Source organism: Diadema antillarum, unplaced genomic scaffold (assembly GCF_040938485.1).
Source record: "Diadema antillarum isolate AM-2024a unplaced genomic scaffold, OU_Dant_1.0 seq00001865_RagTag, whole genome shotgun sequence".
In the NCBI taxonomy this organism is placed as follows: domain Eukaryota; kingdom Metazoa; phylum Echinodermata; class Echinoidea; order Diadematoida; family Diadematidae; genus Diadema; species Diadema antillarum.
The window spans coordinates 511,778-530,000 of record NW_027272535.1 but is presented as its reverse complement, the minus strand read 5'-3'; the positions used below and the strand labels follow the sequence as shown (position 1 = coordinate 530,000).

General features: G+C 40.3%; 1 protein-coding gene across 1 annotated transcript in view; it reads left to right on the top strand.

Annotated features, from left to right (window-relative positions):
• Positions 1-12,357, top strand: part of LOC139712852 (hatching enzyme 1.2-like) — a gene marked incomplete at its 5' end in the record, with an annotated part of 38,459 nt that extends 26,102 nt beyond the window's left edge. The window contains 8 exons of the mRNA XM_071624638.1: positions 879-961; positions 2,008-2,086; positions 2,538-2,655; positions 3,584-3,762; positions 4,203-4,430; positions 7,521-7,661; positions 8,472-8,612; positions 12,290-12,357. Coding sequence (XP_071480739.1) covers positions 879-961; positions 2,008-2,086; positions 2,538-2,655; positions 3,584-3,762; positions 4,203-4,430; positions 7,521-7,661; positions 8,472-8,612; positions 12,290-12,357 — 1,037 coding nt within the window. The remainder of the gene's footprint in view (positions 1-878; positions 962-2,007; positions 2,087-2,537; positions 2,656-3,583; positions 3,763-4,202; positions 4,431-7,520; positions 7,662-8,471; positions 8,613-12,289) is intronic.
• Positions 12,358-18,223: the final 5,866 nt, after the last annotated feature.

The window sequence follows — 18,223 nt, the reverse complement described above, 5'->3', positions numbered from 1 at the left end:
GGGGGTTAGGATCTCAATTTGTTAAAATGGGCACCATGCCCCACCCAGGGGGCCCCCAGGGGTCCCAAACCCCCCAAATGAAGGAATCTTTATAAATCTTCTCTAGAATCAGAAGTTATAGAGCTGAGATAATACTATGAGTGAGTGCATTAATGACTGTAGTTTCAAGTTTGTTCATAGGAGATCCAGGGGTGCCCCTCTTGGGTAGGGGGGGGGGGGGGGTGGTTGGAAGGGTCCAAATGGGGGCCTGAATTGTACATTTTCATCTTCCTCCTGAAAACCTCATGATGGATTTTTGTCAAACTTGGCAGGTAGCATCCCTAGGGGGTCAGGATCTCAATTTATCAAAATGGGCACCATGCCCCACCCAGAGGGCCCCGGGGGCCCCAATCCCCCCAAATTAAGGAATCTTAAAAAAATTGGGCCCTTATTGTACATTTTCATCTTCTACTTGAGAATGCCTGGTCAAATTTTGGTAGAGCTGTGAATAAGGTTAGTGACTGCGTGAAAGGTGAACTTGCGATACTCAGGTGAGCGCTAGACCCGCGGGTCTCTTGTTTTTTTTTTTTTGGGGGGGGGGCGTATCTAAGTAATCTGAAAAAAAAAACAGTAGTAGAAGAAAATATATGGCACATTATTTGGATATTCCTGTGATCATTATATGTGACGATCAGGGTATTATGAATCAATACAAGTCAATATGTATTTACATTCATTGTAGCGCCATATTGAATATGCACCGTGGTGGTATATCACAATAAACACAATATACTTTGCCTCGAACAATTTTGGCTATTTATTAACTTCTTTCCTCGTGATGTGAATAAAATTCTGTGATTCATATCTCGGTTTATTCCACTCCTTCTTTGTCCGAACAGAGGGGAGTAAAATCGGCAAGCACGGTCATCTTATCGACGGAGATATCTACGTGGAGGATCTTGAGGAGCATGAAAGCAAGAGGGTAAAACATGCCAAATATAATTAAAGGAGACCTCCGGATGATTTTGAGACTTTTTCATTTGAACAACTATAAATTAGTTATATTGAGGACAGAGTTTCAGAATTTGTGATAATTGGGATGAAGAATAAAAATGTTTTCAAAATTTGGATCAAATTGCAATGAACAAGGATGATGACATGGCAGAGTCACCATAAGAATGCATGAGTTGGGGCTCAAGGAAGCAGAACAATAGAAGAAGGCATGCATAGATTATACACAGGTGAACTCACAAGCAAGCGGTAGTGTAATGGAATTGAACTGCTACATTTTTGAAATATGTGAACCTCCTATGTCATCATCCTTGTTCAGTGTAATTTGTTTAAGGTTTTTCAAAGTATTGTTTCTCTGCTCAATAACCACACTAAATTCTACAAATCTATACATGGAGTTGCTGATTTATGTAATACATGATGTGGAATTATGAAAATCATCTGGAATGTCCCTTTAAGGCGAAATGGTGTAGTCCTTTAACACTTCCTTCATTTTTCATGAGCTAATTTTTCCCTTCGGTTTCTTTTATTTATCTTGGACTACTTGTCTTCTCTCCCCCTCCTTTTTTTTTGGCATAAAACCACTTGAGCAAGGTTACAAAAGAACGAATGAAGAATGAAATATGCGTTTCTACACGAAACATGTGTACACACATGCTATGATATATGATTATATTTATGTGCATTAATTTGTAGATACATGGGGCTTTATTTACTGAAATACGAGTTTTTGGATTTGTCTTGGAGTATTGACTCTTTTGGAAAGATTTACTCTTTGTTAGAATGGAAGAACGGTTCAATCTAGAGCATACCTGGACTTGACAACAATAGTAATAATAATAATAATAACAACAACAACAACAGAAAGAAAGACAGAAAGAAAGAAAGAAAGAAAGAAAGAAAGAAAGAATGAAGAAAGAAAGAAAGAAAGAAAACATGTAGTTATGCCTCCATCAGTAAGTTTCAACTTGATCTTTTGTATAATCGTCGCTTATTTTCTTATGTTTCCTACGACAGAAACGCCGAAATGCGCTTCGTGATCGAGAAAGTCTGTGGCCTGGTGCTGCCATTCCCTACGTCATCGACGGTTACTTCAGTGAGTAACTCTCATTGCAGTATTCAAAATAAGACTAATGTGTTAAGATTTTCTAGTAATTCTAGTAAGATTCATAAATATGCTGTCGTTGTGCAGGTTTTTCGTCAGATGTTTTGTTTTGTCTCGTTGGCTATCATGCCGTTCGTTGTTAGCTATGGTTTGACCGACACCGTACAGAAATCTACATCGTAGGTCTACGTTGTTGTCATAGAACAGATTATAACAAGCTGGATGTTTCAACGTATTCAGCTAATAGAAAGATTCGTGTATTATACTTTGATTATGCTACGTATTACAACATGTATGTACATTGTATATTACTCGTGTATGTATGATACTATAAATCGAGAATCGATGTGGGAATAGACGTTGTTGCAAACGAAGTTGGAAGTATGCAAATTCAGTAGGGATGACCAACGTGGTTTATGCATTTTTTTTTTGTCTCTCGCAGCCGACAAGCACAAGAAGCGGATCCTAGATGCCATGCAAAGATTTCACGAGATGACTTGCATTCGGTTCCGACCACGGACCATCGAGCGAGACTACATCCTTTTCACTCAGTCGCTGGGGTACGTCAGAGAACTTTGGAGTCAGAGTTCGGTCATCCTGGGTGTCAGACAGGCGCCATCTTATGTTGTTATATTCCATAAGGCGTGAATAGACGACACATCCCATGGGTGCCACCATCTATCACCCCCCCCCCCACCCCACTCTACATTTTGATCTATTAGATAACTATCACGTTTTTGATCCACGTGTCTTATCGGGAGTATACATGAATTTATGTGGCAATTAAAACATTGGCTGCGGTGTAATTTTGTTCGAATTCATATACAATTGCATGCTGTTTTGATACTTTTTCTTTCTTGATTTTGTGCTTGTCTGTCTATTTGGTTTTTTTTTACAACGTTTAGCTATTTTGTCTTTCTTTGTTTAATAATGGTATTTTGTATGTATGTGTGCGTGTGTATTTGTATGTGCGTGTGTAGACCGAATGCTACAAAATCATAACTTCTATCAAAAAGCCCAGTGTCTTCCAGTTTAGAAATGCAAAAATGACAGTGAATGATCACGATATTATAGAAGTAAAAGATATAGAATGAAATCTCTGAGTTTAGACTGTCCTGTAAGACAGTAAAACTGTACAAATTAAGCGTCATTATGACAGCAGTTCCATATTCAAGCAAATCAATGTCCATTGTCACCTAGCCTATGGTGGCATATGCCATCTCTTCATTGAACTTGCAAACATTCATAAGCTAGGGCCTAAGAGGTTTTCCATTTTTGAGCCAACGATAATTGCATTTACCATAGCAATATCCTGAACAAAAACATTGAAGCTGTAGTAATGTGCTGCGGTTCGTGACACAGGGCCATGATCTTTTAACCTGTGGGATAAGGTGTACAGTATAGTTTTTTTTTTTTTTTTAGAGTAGTTCCCTGACGATCGCCTTTGTTGCTGACGATCGTGCTTGTTGCTGCTCGTCACTGAAACAGGTGCTGGTCAATGGTCGGTAGGACTGGTGGTCGTCAGAAGATCTCGCTGTCGGGAACCTGCCGCGGCAGTCGGGGCGTCATCATGCACGAACTCATGCACGCCATTGGCTTCAGACACGAGCACAACCGACCCGACCGCGACGGCTACATCGAGATCTACTGGCAGAATATCAAGGAAGGTGAGGAGAGAGGTTCTCCCGCTTTAACCATCTCATTAATCACCTTCTCACTACCTACACGTCGGTGTAGTGGTTACAGCTCTGGGGTCTTGCATGGGAGGTCCCTAGTCCAAATCCTATTCCATGCCAACTTACTTCGCGAACATGTTTTACCCACAATATCCCATTTGACAGGGGTGTGGCAATGTGGATTGTGTGGTGCTGGGAGGGTAATGACGACCTGGCCATTTCCTTTATCTCTCACCCTGTAGCTTTATCTTTTGCATTTTCCCTGTGAACACTCCCTCCTTTAAGCAATGCCAAATAGCTCTTTTTCACCTGTCACACCTCATCCCCAAATCGTCCGAACTACAATGTCTTTCTAGCATATTCATTTGCACATTACTATTCATTCTCTCTTGGATTTTTCTCTCTCTCGTTCACTTATACTCTCTCATTAGGCTTCACGAACAACTTCCGGAAGTACAGCAACGAACACGTGCAGACCCTTGGCACTGGATACGACTTTCTGTCACTGATGCACTACCCACTGACGGCCTTCTCTCACGACGGCAACTCGGTAACCATCGGACCTCGCTACCCGACCTACCAGATCGGCGACGTCGGACACAGGGACGACTTCAGCCACATCGACGCTTACAGAATCAACATACTCTACAAGTGTGGTCGTAAGTTCTCCTCTTCCTCCATGCTGTCCTCCCAACATCCCCTCCCAACATTCCGACCCTCTATTCACCCTACCCCTTCTCCGACCCCTTGGGGGGGGGGGGGGGGGGGAGGAGGAGGGAAATGGCGCACTAATTTCATCGTTAGGGCGTTTTAGATTCGATTGTTTGGGTGTAATGACTTCGGTTACTCTCAACATTCCCATGTCATGAAAAATACAAACTCATGCAAATGCATGCATATTTCCTTGTCTACTCACATCTAGTAATTTCTAATCTTTGAAACCGCAAATTAGGAAACATATCCGCCATACCTTTAAATGGATGTGAATAATGCAGAACTGATAGTATGTTCTTGTATACCGGGTTCGTACACCAGAAAATTTTACAGGAAAATGGTGTTGGAAAAAAAAGAGAAGCTTATCGTAACACTTTTACAGTGCAATTATAGTTCGATTATTTCTTTTTTTTTTCTTTTTTTTTTGAAGTGCGATTATTGTTCCAGCTGATTGAATTTCCATCACACCATTCATGCCATTACCCAAATAAATTGCTTGTCGTAACGGCATCGGGGTCTATAGTGTTTAGTCGTTGTTCATTCGATTGTATTTCACAGATATAATACTTTGCCACAGTTTACTCTGTTACTACTCTCAATTCAACTTTAACCCTAAAAAGACTGGGGGGGGGGGGCCTAAAAGGCCCCCCTCGACATTTCGCGCGATTACTCAACAACACGCAATGCTCTCACCGCGATGCTCTATGACTTTTTTCTTTCGAGTTTCCCGCACATTTTGACACCAAATTTGTGACGCCCGGGGGTACGGTTCTGAAGTTACATAACTTTTTGTACATGCACGTGAGACCAAAAATGGCTCAAAAATGTGATTTTGTGTACAAAGTCAATACAAATTGAGTTTTATCACATGGTTCATATAAATATGCTTATTTTTACTCTCAATGGCTAAAATCAATTTGTTTTAGTGGTATTAAGCTTCAAAAAGGGTCTGCCAAAAATTTTGCTGAAAAAAACAACAAAAACAAAAGGTCGAAAAAACAAGGAAATACATAAGAAATTCATAAAACAATAAAATAAATAAGAAATTAATTTTGATACTGACTTTTTTTTCAAGTACATTTGCTAAGAATGCCATAAAGAATATCTAGACCAAAAATGAGCACTTTTGGATCTTTATTTACTGATTTAGATCAAAAAGTCTGATTTCTCGCATGAATTAGCATAATTAATCAAAATAAAATAAAAGAAGACTATTTTGGAAAATTTAAATATACGATCTTGTAGATTACATCGCACACTACCATTGTGCAAATTTCCGTGGCGATCGCGCGATCCACGGCCGAGATCTTAAGGGGGGACCCTTTAGGCCCCCCCCCCCCAGTCTTTTGAGCTACCAAAATAGCCCAGTCTTTTTAGGGTTAAGGTATGTGCTTATTTGTACATTGTATAGTCATGCAAGTGCATTATACAATAATTGATCTATGAGTATTAAATCATTGTTCTTTGGCGTTATGTGACGTACTTAAGACAGCAAACTGTCCACACTGAAGCATGTGGAATTTAGAAGACAAATTATCTTGTTTGTTATATAATTGCACTAAACTCATACCGCGGAAGTTGTTAAGCATTACGTGGTGATGCCTCAGTATTGATTCTGCGATTAATTCTTCCTGCTCTAGTTGGCTAACTGCCTTTTTGTAATTTTCCATACACGTAGATACGCTTTCGTTCCTTTCTCCATAGCACTGTGTCACAATTATAGGCGAATTATTTGCTCTTTAGTTGTTATTTTCTGCTGGTCACATTTTATACTCTTCATTATTAGCAAACGCATATAGTTTGGCGTCAGAGGAGTATAATTCTAGACGGCTATGAAGTTGTCTGTTGTGCACTTTTGATTGCGAAGGAAAACAAAATAAATGTCGTATCCTGGGACGTTCATTAAGGTTGTAATTATGGCGTGTGTTTTTCTTTCGACCGACAAGTAAAGTGCACCCAATAGAAACTATGGAGCAGATAAGATGAATCCGTGGGAGCTATGATTTGAATGTCAGTATCTCTGAATTGAATCTCAACTTCCTGTCCTTTGGGCTGGTGTAATTGACAGTCTCTTAGGTCACGTGACCGTAATGTCTCTCACGACTTCTCAATTCGTCTTATGCCACATGAAGAAAACTAAAAATGAATTAAAATCTTCTATACGCGTGAAGACGGACCTACGGAAGAACAGTCTCCGGACTGAAGTATGTCGCCGTGCTTAAAGAAATGAATGAAATGAAAATGAAATGAAATGATATGAAATGAAATATTGATTTGCAAGTGCCTTCAAAGGTGTAGGAAGGTATAAATGTCTTAAACATGTAGGCCTACATTGCAATCACAGTCATGTTGAGTGCGACTGCCTCGTGATATAATGTGAATAGCCTTGCAGGAGGTGATGTTTGTCGACTGTCTGACGCTATTAATCACACAGTCACATCTTTCTTCCTATATACACGAATGATTTGTTTTGTCACATTCGTCGTGCGCTTTGTCGCCGTCATGCCGATTCTCATTTCGCTGCTCCCGTGTAGAGATCTTTGCGCTGAGAGGGTGGTACCCCCATCTTTGTTACTCGTCCCTGTATAGCAGCGATAATTAGGCCTATGTTGAAATGAAATCCCACTGTATTGATGGTGAAGATAATTCGAAACATGAAAATGATGATGGCGATGATGGTGATGATTAAATATCATCGTTGTAAATAATATTTGTACAATGTGGTACTGATATCATTACATAATTATTACTATTAAAGTGATTTTCACTTTTTCATTTTAATATTATTACTACAACTATTGCTATTATTTTTAGTCATCATTACTATTATTATTGTTATTATCATCATCAGCTTTGTCACTACTACTACTTTAATAACGATAATGATAGGTAATAATAATAATAATAATAATGGTAATAATAATGATAATAATAATAATAATTCTAATTATTATTATTATTATTATTATCATTATTATTATCATTATTGCTATTATCATTATCGTCATCATTATCATTATGATTATCCCTATTAGGATGCGAAGATACTGACCCTTACTACTGTCCGATCTGGTCCATGATGGGTGAATGCACCAGCAACAAGGAGTGGATGACGAAGTACTGCCCCTTTAGCTGTGACAGGTGTACCATCGCCCTGGCCAACGGGGACGGGCTAGGTGAGTGTATGGCGGTCTGGCAAAAAATTTACGTGTGTTTTACCTACACCGGACATTTCTATTGATGGCGCGCTTTTGTTGTCGTTGTCCTGATCGTCCTTACTGTTGTTGTTGTTTTCTCTTTCTCTCTTTGCCTTGTATAATGTGTTCAATTTGTAAATCAAAGATGGAATACAAATGTATCATCAGGGGCACACGCATTCATGTGTTTAACTACAGCCTCCCTCTAAAGACCCGCTGTATCGAGATTGCAACGTCTGCACTGATTGCGAACATACATAATATTATTAACTGTATGACGAACGTATATGAAAGGTCTTTAAGAACTGTGAGAGAACTTTACCTTTTCCCTCCAGGCCTGTAAACTGGCTGCATATTGCAATGTGACAACATTATTCTGTCAATCTTTCCGTTGATGCGCCTTTGCTCCTTCCAGATGTTGCTACAAGGGTTTAGTGTTTTGAATTTTTTCCCCTAATAATTTGCCCTAAAATTGTATGAATATGCAGTTATTTTAAATAACGATTTCTGCCATTAAGAGTTAGTTATGCAAGCGCAAATATTGCCAGAGATACATCAGTGACTTTAGTTCATTGAACAGATGTTTATTGGTTGAGTTTTAGTGGATCGTGCAACGGCCTAAACTTAACTCCAAGGCAGTCATTGTGCTCGTTGGCTTACCGTGTATTACAACGCGTTTAGAATATATTTCACGATAATTAGGGCCTACATGTAATAGGCGAACACTGAGTAAGTGACCTCTTCCAAATCATACAACTTTTATCTTGTGTGAACAATTTCCTTCAATAGCGTGCATCGACAGAACATCAAACTGCAAGCGCTGGGCCAAAATTGGCGAGTGTGAACGCAACCCGCAGTACATGTTGCAGAACTGTCGCTTGAGTTGTAAGCAGTGCAGAGCTGTGAACACCGAAACTGGCGAAGAGGAGGGTAAGTGCTGAAACAGCTTTATGTGAATTTACCCCGCAAGTTTCGTGATGATAACATGATGAGCTGTTTGCTCGTATGAGAGAAGGCCGTCATAAAATTCAAGCTTCCGCTTGAAGTGGTGGCCTCCTGAATGATTAATTATTTTAATAATAATAATAATAATAATAATAATAATGATAATAATAATAATGTACATTCATATAGCGCTTATTACAGTAGTTTCTAAGCGCTTAACATTTAAATCTTAAATTAAAAGTGTTTGTAAAATGATTATAGCAATTTATGCATAATGTGTGATTTTTATACAATTTTTTTTCTCAAATTGATGATGATTTTTGAAGACTTTTTATTTTCGCAATATTACATTTACTTTGTGAAAGATACAGAGATAAAATTCGAATGAAATATAATTTTGTTTACTTGATGTCGGTGTTTTTTCCCGCGAGTATTGGTGATGTTGTACAGGCAGAACGTTGTATAAAATTTTTCTTGAACTGACATTAGAAACCAATTTAATCTCCTTTAAAAGAGCACTCTCCCAAGACAGGATTGTACCAATAGCACCTTGTCGTTTCGAATTGTTTTTTTTTTTATTTTGAAAGCCATACAAATATTTGAAGAAAAGGAAAATGAACACTTATGTCAAGTGAGATTGTTTTTCCTCATGACTGTGATTTAACCCTAAAAAGGCCGGGAGGGGGGGGGGGGGGTTACCCCCCCCCCCCCTCGACATTTTTCGCGACTACTCCGCCGCGCGAAATTTTTTGACCGCGTCGTTCGCTGGCTTTTTACTTTCAAGTCTCGCGCATCTTTTGACACCATTTTCGCGAAAATTGCGCATACCGTTACGACGCTGCATAACGTTTTATACATGCCTGTCAGACCGAAAATGGCTCAAAAACGTGATTTTGTGTATAAAGTCTATGCAAATGGAGTTTTCTCTTCTTATTCATAAAGATATGATTATTTTCACTTTCATAAGCTGAAACTAATTAATTTTAGCATAATTACGCTTGAAATAGGTTCTGTCATAAATTTTGCAGAAAAAAATGATAAAACAAAAGGCCGAAAAAACAGTGAAATACATAAGAAATTCATAAAACAATAAAATACATAAGAAATTGATTTTGATACCAATTTTTTTCAAGTACATTGTTAGGAATGCTACAAAGAATGTTTTCACCAAATATTAGGATTCTAGGAGCTTTAATTTCTGATTTAGAGGAAAATGTATGATTTTATGCATATATTAGCATAAGTAATTATTACGTCAAAAATTTCAATTTCTTTTTGTATAGCTTGGTAGATTACGCCACTGGTAATGCACGTGCCAAATTTCATGGCGATTGCGCGATCAACGGCCGAGATCTGGGGAGGGGGGGGGGGGGGGGTTGAATCAATCCCTCCCCGGCCACAGAACACCCAAAAAAGCCTGGCCTGGGTAGGGTTAAAGTAAAATTTGGCACACTCGCAGTTTTCGTATAATTTATAGCACAATAGGTCACTAGAATCACGTGACTGTTGTTGCTGTTATGTTGTGGAATTTTGAGCATCCATCCATTTTCATCCTGGGAATTACCCCGATGTCAAGCTGTATGCATGCATCTCGTCACAAGCCATCCAGTGGGTTAGCTTAGGACCGAAAGTTACGATGTATAATTAGATGCTATATAAAATTGACAGCCCTAATGTGATTGATAATAAAAGGGTCGTAAATTTGTTAACGAAGGTATACATTGCCTGTATAAACTATGACTCCCTCGATACTAGCTGTGCCCGTCGAGTGATATACTGCTTGAAATCTTTTAACTTGATCGGGAGATGAAGGTTATAACTGGGTCAAATACGTGGGTGAATTCCGAACAAAGAAATCATAAGATAGGCAAGTCGTAAGTTACAGTTTGTACGTAAGTTTGCTGCAAATGAGCATTCCTTTTGATATTATTGTGCCTTCTTAATATGCTATGTTTATCTATGAAAATGAAAACTAAACGTATTTCACCCGGTTGGGACTGTCATTACTTGTAAAATTTTAGTGATCAAGTGGATCTTACAGAACAGCGCCACCAACGTGATATTATGCGAGTGTATGTTCAATGTATCACATTCGTATACCCCCCCCCCCAAACAGCTTACCAGGACATATGTGTGTTGTTGCTTTTTCACTATACTCTAGCCTCTAACCCCCCGTCCTCTCTCTCTCTCTCTCTCTTTGTGTTTCATGTCTTTCCCTCTGTAGATTGTTGTGAAATACATGCACGTTACATCTAACGTGAGGGGAACCAAATTGAAGGCGAAAATGGGGACTTATAGGATGCGGCAGGGTATCAGCATGATTTCAATCATTGCAGGCTAAAGTGAATTCATCTGTGATTCCGGCTTCCCTGTCACGCAAAATATTTTGATACCCAACACAATTGCATCCATGCCGTGCTAATAAGACCCATCGCGCCAGTAAACGCGTTTCGGCGATACCCAAAGGCCCAGAGGCGTTAATTTTGTAAAACAAAGCTGTGGTTGAGGAATCTGAAGTTATTTGAGGATTGATATCACTTCAGGAGCCTCGCTTTTATCCGTTTGTCCGTGCTGGTTAAAGAGTAATGACTCTCTGATACGGAACACCAGCTGCTCGTCGCAAGTATGATTAAGTTCAAATTTACACGATCTTGCGCTTTGTGCCTTTAGGCTCGTTCGCCCGATTTGTGTCACGCATCGCGTACATATTTGGAGTCGCCGGGGGAAGTTGGCGCATAAGAAACATGGCGCGTGTAATTCTTTCTTCTTTTTTTTTTCATGAAGAGATGCGGGCGGGAGGGACAACGTAGGAAGGGGAAATTAGATCATGTTTAGATTCTGTTTTCCCCAATGGCTACTCTTAATTCGGCTACCATTACAAGGCACAGACAGGGCGGTGAAATGTTAATAATATATTTGGTCGATATCTGCGTGAGCGTGCTTTCATTTTTTTCCCCTTTGATGTTCCTTCTTCAATCCAATTGGAAAGTAGAGCAAGTGCCAGCATAAATGAGTCCATCGTACATTGACATAATTGCAAGCATATGGCGGGACATGTCTGCATCGGATATGTTAACGATATAATGTGATGGGGTTGGCTATTTTAAGGCCCAGGGTTCAATTGGATATGCCTCTTCTTCCAGAATTACTTGGGAGTGATGACATTACGGTCCCTATTGTCAGGGCAGCAAAAATGTCTTAAGCTTTTAACTCTACACCCAACCTCCTCTCCCCCCCCCCCCCCCCATTTCCGTCTCTTTTCTGAGGCTGAGGCACTTTCAGAAATAATAATAAGAATAGTGATGTTCTTTATCCAGGGTAGCATCTTCAATGTTGTCACTGCTCTACCAGAGGGCTCTGCCCTTATTATTACCCTAGCGTTACCAGGTACCAGTTAAGTTGTACATCTGGGTCGAGAAGGACATGGTGAGTGAAAACATAGGTCCAAGGACTTTACACTTGGCGAGATTCGAACTCGGGACGTCCGATTGAAAGTCAGGAGTCCTATCTACTATGCCACAGTGCCACAGGGATGAAAGAAAAAAGTGAAAACAGATCGTGTTCACGTTTAAATTTGTCAGAAGCTGGAGCTGAAGTTTTCGACAGCCCATCAAAACCTGTTCATCAAGTTCATGTTGATTGAATCTGCATCGTGAATACAGAAAATGTGCAGGTGCACCAAAATGGCCAGTGTAATGGCGACTCAGAAAACCCGTCAACACGAACGTAGGAGATCAAGATGTGAATGACACACTGACCTACACCAAGGTGTAGGTCAGTGGAATGACATGATACAGGGGGCGCTGTGGCATAGTGGACGTGACTCCCGACTCCTAATCGGGACAAGACGTTTTTACCCACCATGTCCCTCTCGACCCAAGTGTATAAATGGGTACATGGCAACGCTAAGGTAATGATAATGGCAGGGCCCTCTGGTAGAGCAGTGGCAACACTGAAGAGGATACCCTGGTAAGAGAAGACATTATTATTATTATCATTATTATTATTATTATTATTATTATTATTATTATTATTATTATTATTATTATTATCATTATTGATACTAATGATAACAATAATGATAATGGCAGTGTTATTATTATTATTATTATTATTATTATTATTATTATTATTATTATTATTATTATTATTATTATGTCACATACACGTACTATATGCTGAGTCGGTCAGTCAGCCTGTTACTCATGTCTTCAATTTGTCAGAATGTGTTTTTGTGTTATTTCCCCAAATACACACAGGACTCTCTTGCACAGACGACAACACACTTTGCTATGACTGGGCGACGTTAGGTGAATGCAACAGCAACGCAAAAATTCATGAAGCGCCACTGCAGACGGAGTTGTCACGTGTGCACGGGCGGAGAGGGTAGAATAATTATCGATAACGGTATGTATCGAATGATGCATCTATGTGATCGATAGATATATATCGATCGTTTGAGCAAATGGCGGGTGGAGGTTTGATAGGCTCGTCTGTGCATGAAAGCATCATGACTTATGATCGTTTTTGTTTTTGTTTTTGTTTCATTGATCATGCTGCGATGCGAAGTATGCCACAATTTGCTTGCCATGCCCTGAGACTGAATGGTATAATGTTGTTTAAAGTGAGTGTGTGTGTATGTGTGTGTACTCGAGATTGAGAGAGAGGTGCGGGGGGGGGGGGGGGGCGAGAACAAGGCAGATGTTACTAGTTGTCCGATGACAGCGCAAATTATGCATCTACTGACGTGATATCGATATCTTCAACGACACAACGAATGAGTAAGTTGTCAAGTTGTGATGATGTCTGTTGAACTGTGTATGCTAGTGGCAATGGGTCAGCAATCTTAAATGGAAGATACATTGGTCCAGTCGGTATTAATTATTCTTGGACACGATGAGGTATTCCTACAATGGAAACCCGCCACAATAACCACAGTGCAACGCCAAGTAAAGAATCTACAGTTCATACCTCTTTTGCAATAGGTTCAAATTTGCATTGAATTTTCACCTTGCTTTCCCGCTGCTGAACCTTAAGCTTTAAACCTTGTAATATCATTACAACGATTCTTTTACCATTTTATGGGAAGAGGCTATCCTAACTTTTTCCAAGATCACTTCAAAGTCATGTCAATGCTGCCCCGTTACCCCCTTTTAAAGCATCGAATCCCAAGCTGTTTCATTTTCCTCCGTGCACATAAGAATCAAGGTTGACTAATGCCATATCACATTTATTCCTACTCGATTTATCACGTCCCCTCTTTTATCAGTAGTCAAGTTAGCCTTTCTTCAAGTTGCTGTCGTCGCCTATTATAGGCCTACAACTCTCATAAAACAAGAGGTCACTCACATAAGCATACCGCCTAAACTTTGCTCACTGGTAATAATATTATGGAGTCGTCGCGCTTGGTTGGCAAACCATAAGTTGAATGAGGTATGCAGGCGAGTGCGCCTTGAATAAAGGCTAATCTTCATAGTTTGCATCTTTTTGTCATCATGCCATCCGAATTATTTCCCTCTTCGGCCGCTGTGGTTTCATGACTTGCCTAGCTTTCTTTCAAGCTGTAGATCCAGATACAAAACAAAACAAAACAAAACAAAATATCTGCGATGTACTTTTGTTTTCTGCATTATCCTGTGCTTACGCCACCTTCCTCCAACGTTTTGCATGCCATCATTTCGCGCCTTTCCCCCCTCGAGAGCAGAGTCCCCAAACTGCCAGGACACGAACGAACAGTGTCCTCTCTGGGGCGCTATGAACATGTGCAAGGAGAACGGCAGTGGATGGCCGAACGGTGTCGCCGAACCTGCCTCTGGTGTAGCCCCGAAGTCACCATCGTCAGTGACGACCACAGAGACGAGGACGAACGTGAAGGAGAAGGGGACGGACTTCAGCAGAGCGAGGGAGAGGACCTTGGCGGTGACGGTGAAGAGAGCTCGATGGCGTCACGACAGGGAGATGGCCGGCACGATCACGTGGAGGGAAATCCCCGTGGCAATAAACAGTTGCACGTTGAGGGCGAGCTTTACGGAGGGACTGTAAATGCGACAGGTAGGAGTCTGCTTGTCTTTATTATGTGTGTGTGTACGTGCGTGCGTGTGTGCTTTATGTGTGTGTGTGTGTGTGTGCGTGTGTGTCTGTGTATGTGTGTGTGAAGATGCATGTCTGTCTGTCTTTATGTCTGTGATTTGTGAAAAAAATGCGTGCGTGACATGTCATCAGCTCAAGTCATAGTCACTTCAACTGCACTATGTTCAAGTTAATCAAACTGAAACTGGACTCATTCAGGTATTTAATTTTCGTGGAATAAATTCTTGAGGGATTGGCAAAGTCAGTATCGAGAATGAAAATTAAAAATCACTATGAAATTTATAGACTGAAATGTTGGAAATGTTGAAATTGGAAATATTTGTCCATACTCGGCAGGTTTGTCCAAACCTCAGGGATGCGTCGACGAGTACGAGGCATGCCAGGGCTGGTCCGAATCGGGAGACTGCGCCAGCAACCCCGAATGGATGGCAATCAAGTGTCCAGTCAGTTGTGGTCTGTGTGGAGACAACGGCATTGTGCCAGGTCAGACATTTCAGGGATTTGTATTAGTAATTTGTAGTGGCACACTAATATTCACGGTAATGGTCAATGGATGTTGTAAATGTAGGTAAGAGATAGGTAGTGGTACTGGTCAAGGTAGTTGTTTGGGGTTGGAATGGTAGTAGATAAAGAAGTACATGGAATTACAGTGTTAGTGTTAGTCGTAGTGGTAGTGTTTGGAGTGTTTGCAAAGGTAATTATGATAGTGCGTGTACTATAGTTGTGTGATAAGGATTGTAGTGTAGGTGGGAGTAGTTAACAATATTAGAATCAGTTAGAAGATGAAGAGTAGTAGTAGTAGTAGTAGTAGTAGTAGTAGTAATAGTAATAGTATAGTCATTATAGTTTAGTGGTGGTGGTGGTCGTCGTAGTCATCGTCATAGTAGCAGTAGGTAGTAGTAGCAGTAGTAGCAGAAGTAGTGGGGGCCCACTTCCGGGTTTCATGAGCTAACAAGCAAAAAAAAAAGTCCTCAACTCATCTCTCCCCTTCCACTTCCACGTTTCTTCAGCTGACAAGCAAAAAAAAAAAAAAGGAGGTGGGGGGGGGGGGGGGTCTCCAGCGGAAAAAACATAACCTATCTATTTCTTTTTAGTGCCACTTACGTACTTCCGGGTTAAAAAAGTGTGTGTGTGGGGGGGGGGGGGGGGCAAAGCGATGACACCTTATGTATTCCTTTGTATGGTGCACAAAAAGTGGGGGGGGGGGGGGAGGGAGGAGGCGAGCCCCCACGCCATTCCGCCGGCCATGTAGCAGAAGTAGAAGTTGAAAAGATAGGTAACAATGTTACTCGTAATTGATAGGAGAAAAGTAGTTGTAACAATAAACTCATGTGGATGAGTATAGGAGTCGTGAATGAAAAGAAAGAAGTATTAGAAGTTTATAACAGCTTTCTATTTCGACGAACAGAAAAGTCGATCGTTTTACCGTTAGCGATTCAGTCATACGGAAACAACAGCACGAGGTTGTGCTACCACTTTACTGCACCAGCAATGCCAATGTGCACTTCCCAGCAATGTTTGATTGGACTTATGAAATTACGATTATAAAATATTCTATGTGCGGTGATCGATTCTTAAATGAAGTGTTGAGTAACAATGACTGCCAGACGGTCATGACATTGCAGTCGAATGATTTTTGCCGTTTTGACTCTGAAACTGCTCATAATTACAGTCCCTGAAGTTGGCTGGCTTCAAAAGTAAGGAAAGTTCGTCACTTTACCCGAGGGTTTTTTTAGTTTTAATAGAGTAGTTTACCATGATGATTTTAGTCATATTTTATGCGTAGCTATGATGACAAAGGTTGCCCATGTCAACCGGAAACTCACCGGAGTCTTCGTTGTCAAAGTAACATCTGGTATTATGGTTATTTCAATATTATTGACCACTTCACTCGCACCTTTTTATCTTTCCTCTGAATTTTAGCTTGCGTAGACTGGCACTACAACTGCTCGTACTGGGCGACTATCGGCGAGTGCGCAGAATATCCCGCCTGGATGAACGAGAAGTGTCCCGTGAGCTGCGGCCTATGTGGGGCGCCACCTGGGTCCGACTTTAAACCGGGTGCGATGGGCGAAGGCGCCCTCACCTGCTGCTGTGTCAGCGGCAATAGCTCGAAGAGACCGCCGCCATAGTGTGCATGAAGTTAACCTTTAACACACTCATTATTTTGTTCAGCTCAGAACAAGAAGGCGAAAGAGACAGTCCATTTACAGTGTGCACATTTAGTAAAGAAAGTGAAATGTTTTACTTAAGAATGCAGCTCCAATCCTGCTGCAAATTTCTATTATGGCACACCGCGAAACTGCACTGTATGAAGTTTCCAATGTAAAGCACTGGTGTCATAATTGAAACAGTGGTTTTAGTCGATATGATTGCGATATTTATCTATATTGAAAAAATACGTCAAACTTATTCATGAAAATGTCATAGCCTTGTGAAAACAAAACAACAATAATGTATAGTAGCTGATATGAAAATATGCCCCCAAAAACAACAACAAACAAACCGCACACACACATAAATACAAATCAAATATCGGAGCTATCAAAACAACGAAATTTATGACTTTTTTGTGCTGATCTAGTCTAGCTACTCTTTATTTCTGCCTTATGACTGAGCTGCTAACATTATTATACTCAATCGCCGTTATGCGCATGGACATTGTATATAATTTGGTTCTTAAACCGGTGCTCATTTCTTGGTGAGTTCCTCTTCGTTTGTGTCCACTCTGCCGAGATGGCATGCACTCCGGCCATCACGAAGGCGGACAATGGTTGACCACAGATATTCTGGCCTAACACCTCATCGTTACAGACGTCGTGGTCGTCGTCATTGATGTCGCATGATATCCACCGCATGGTTCGTAGTCGTTCTAGAATATTTGTAGCAATAGCGTCTGTGTCTTCGCCTAAAGTTGTGACTAAATCTAACATTCGTCCAATTTGACACTTGAATGACAATAAGTCTATTAATATTCCATTAACGCAGATCGGATTTAGTGGGAGTTGAGTGCGAATAACATCAAATTTTGTAGCTAACATACTAGTAGAACTTAATGTACATCGAAGTAGCTGCCTTAACTGTGTTCTTGTCATGAGTCTATAAGTGCATTGGAAACTTGGTCTGTACAGAAATCAAATATCTTTATCAGAAAATGTGATTAAACCTGGCCTAGCCAGACTCTCTTCTTTCATACTCACAACAAATCAATTATTCTCAAACTCCGACATCCTAGTGATTTTTTTTTTAACATAGTATCCTCTGTGAATACTCGATTCGTTTGGTAAGAGTTTATTCACTTAATCAACTCATAACGGCTTAACAGCGTGGAACAGCGTGTTTTTTTTTTGTTTTTTTTTGTGGTCTTTCTGTTCAACTTAAGGAAGCCTACAGCAACAGATGGACTTGACAAAGTACTTAAATAATAAAAAGAAAGATGAGAGGAAAAAGCTGATTTGTTTTTTTTTACGGCCTTTTTTATGTGTGCTTGTAATATTCCCCTTTAT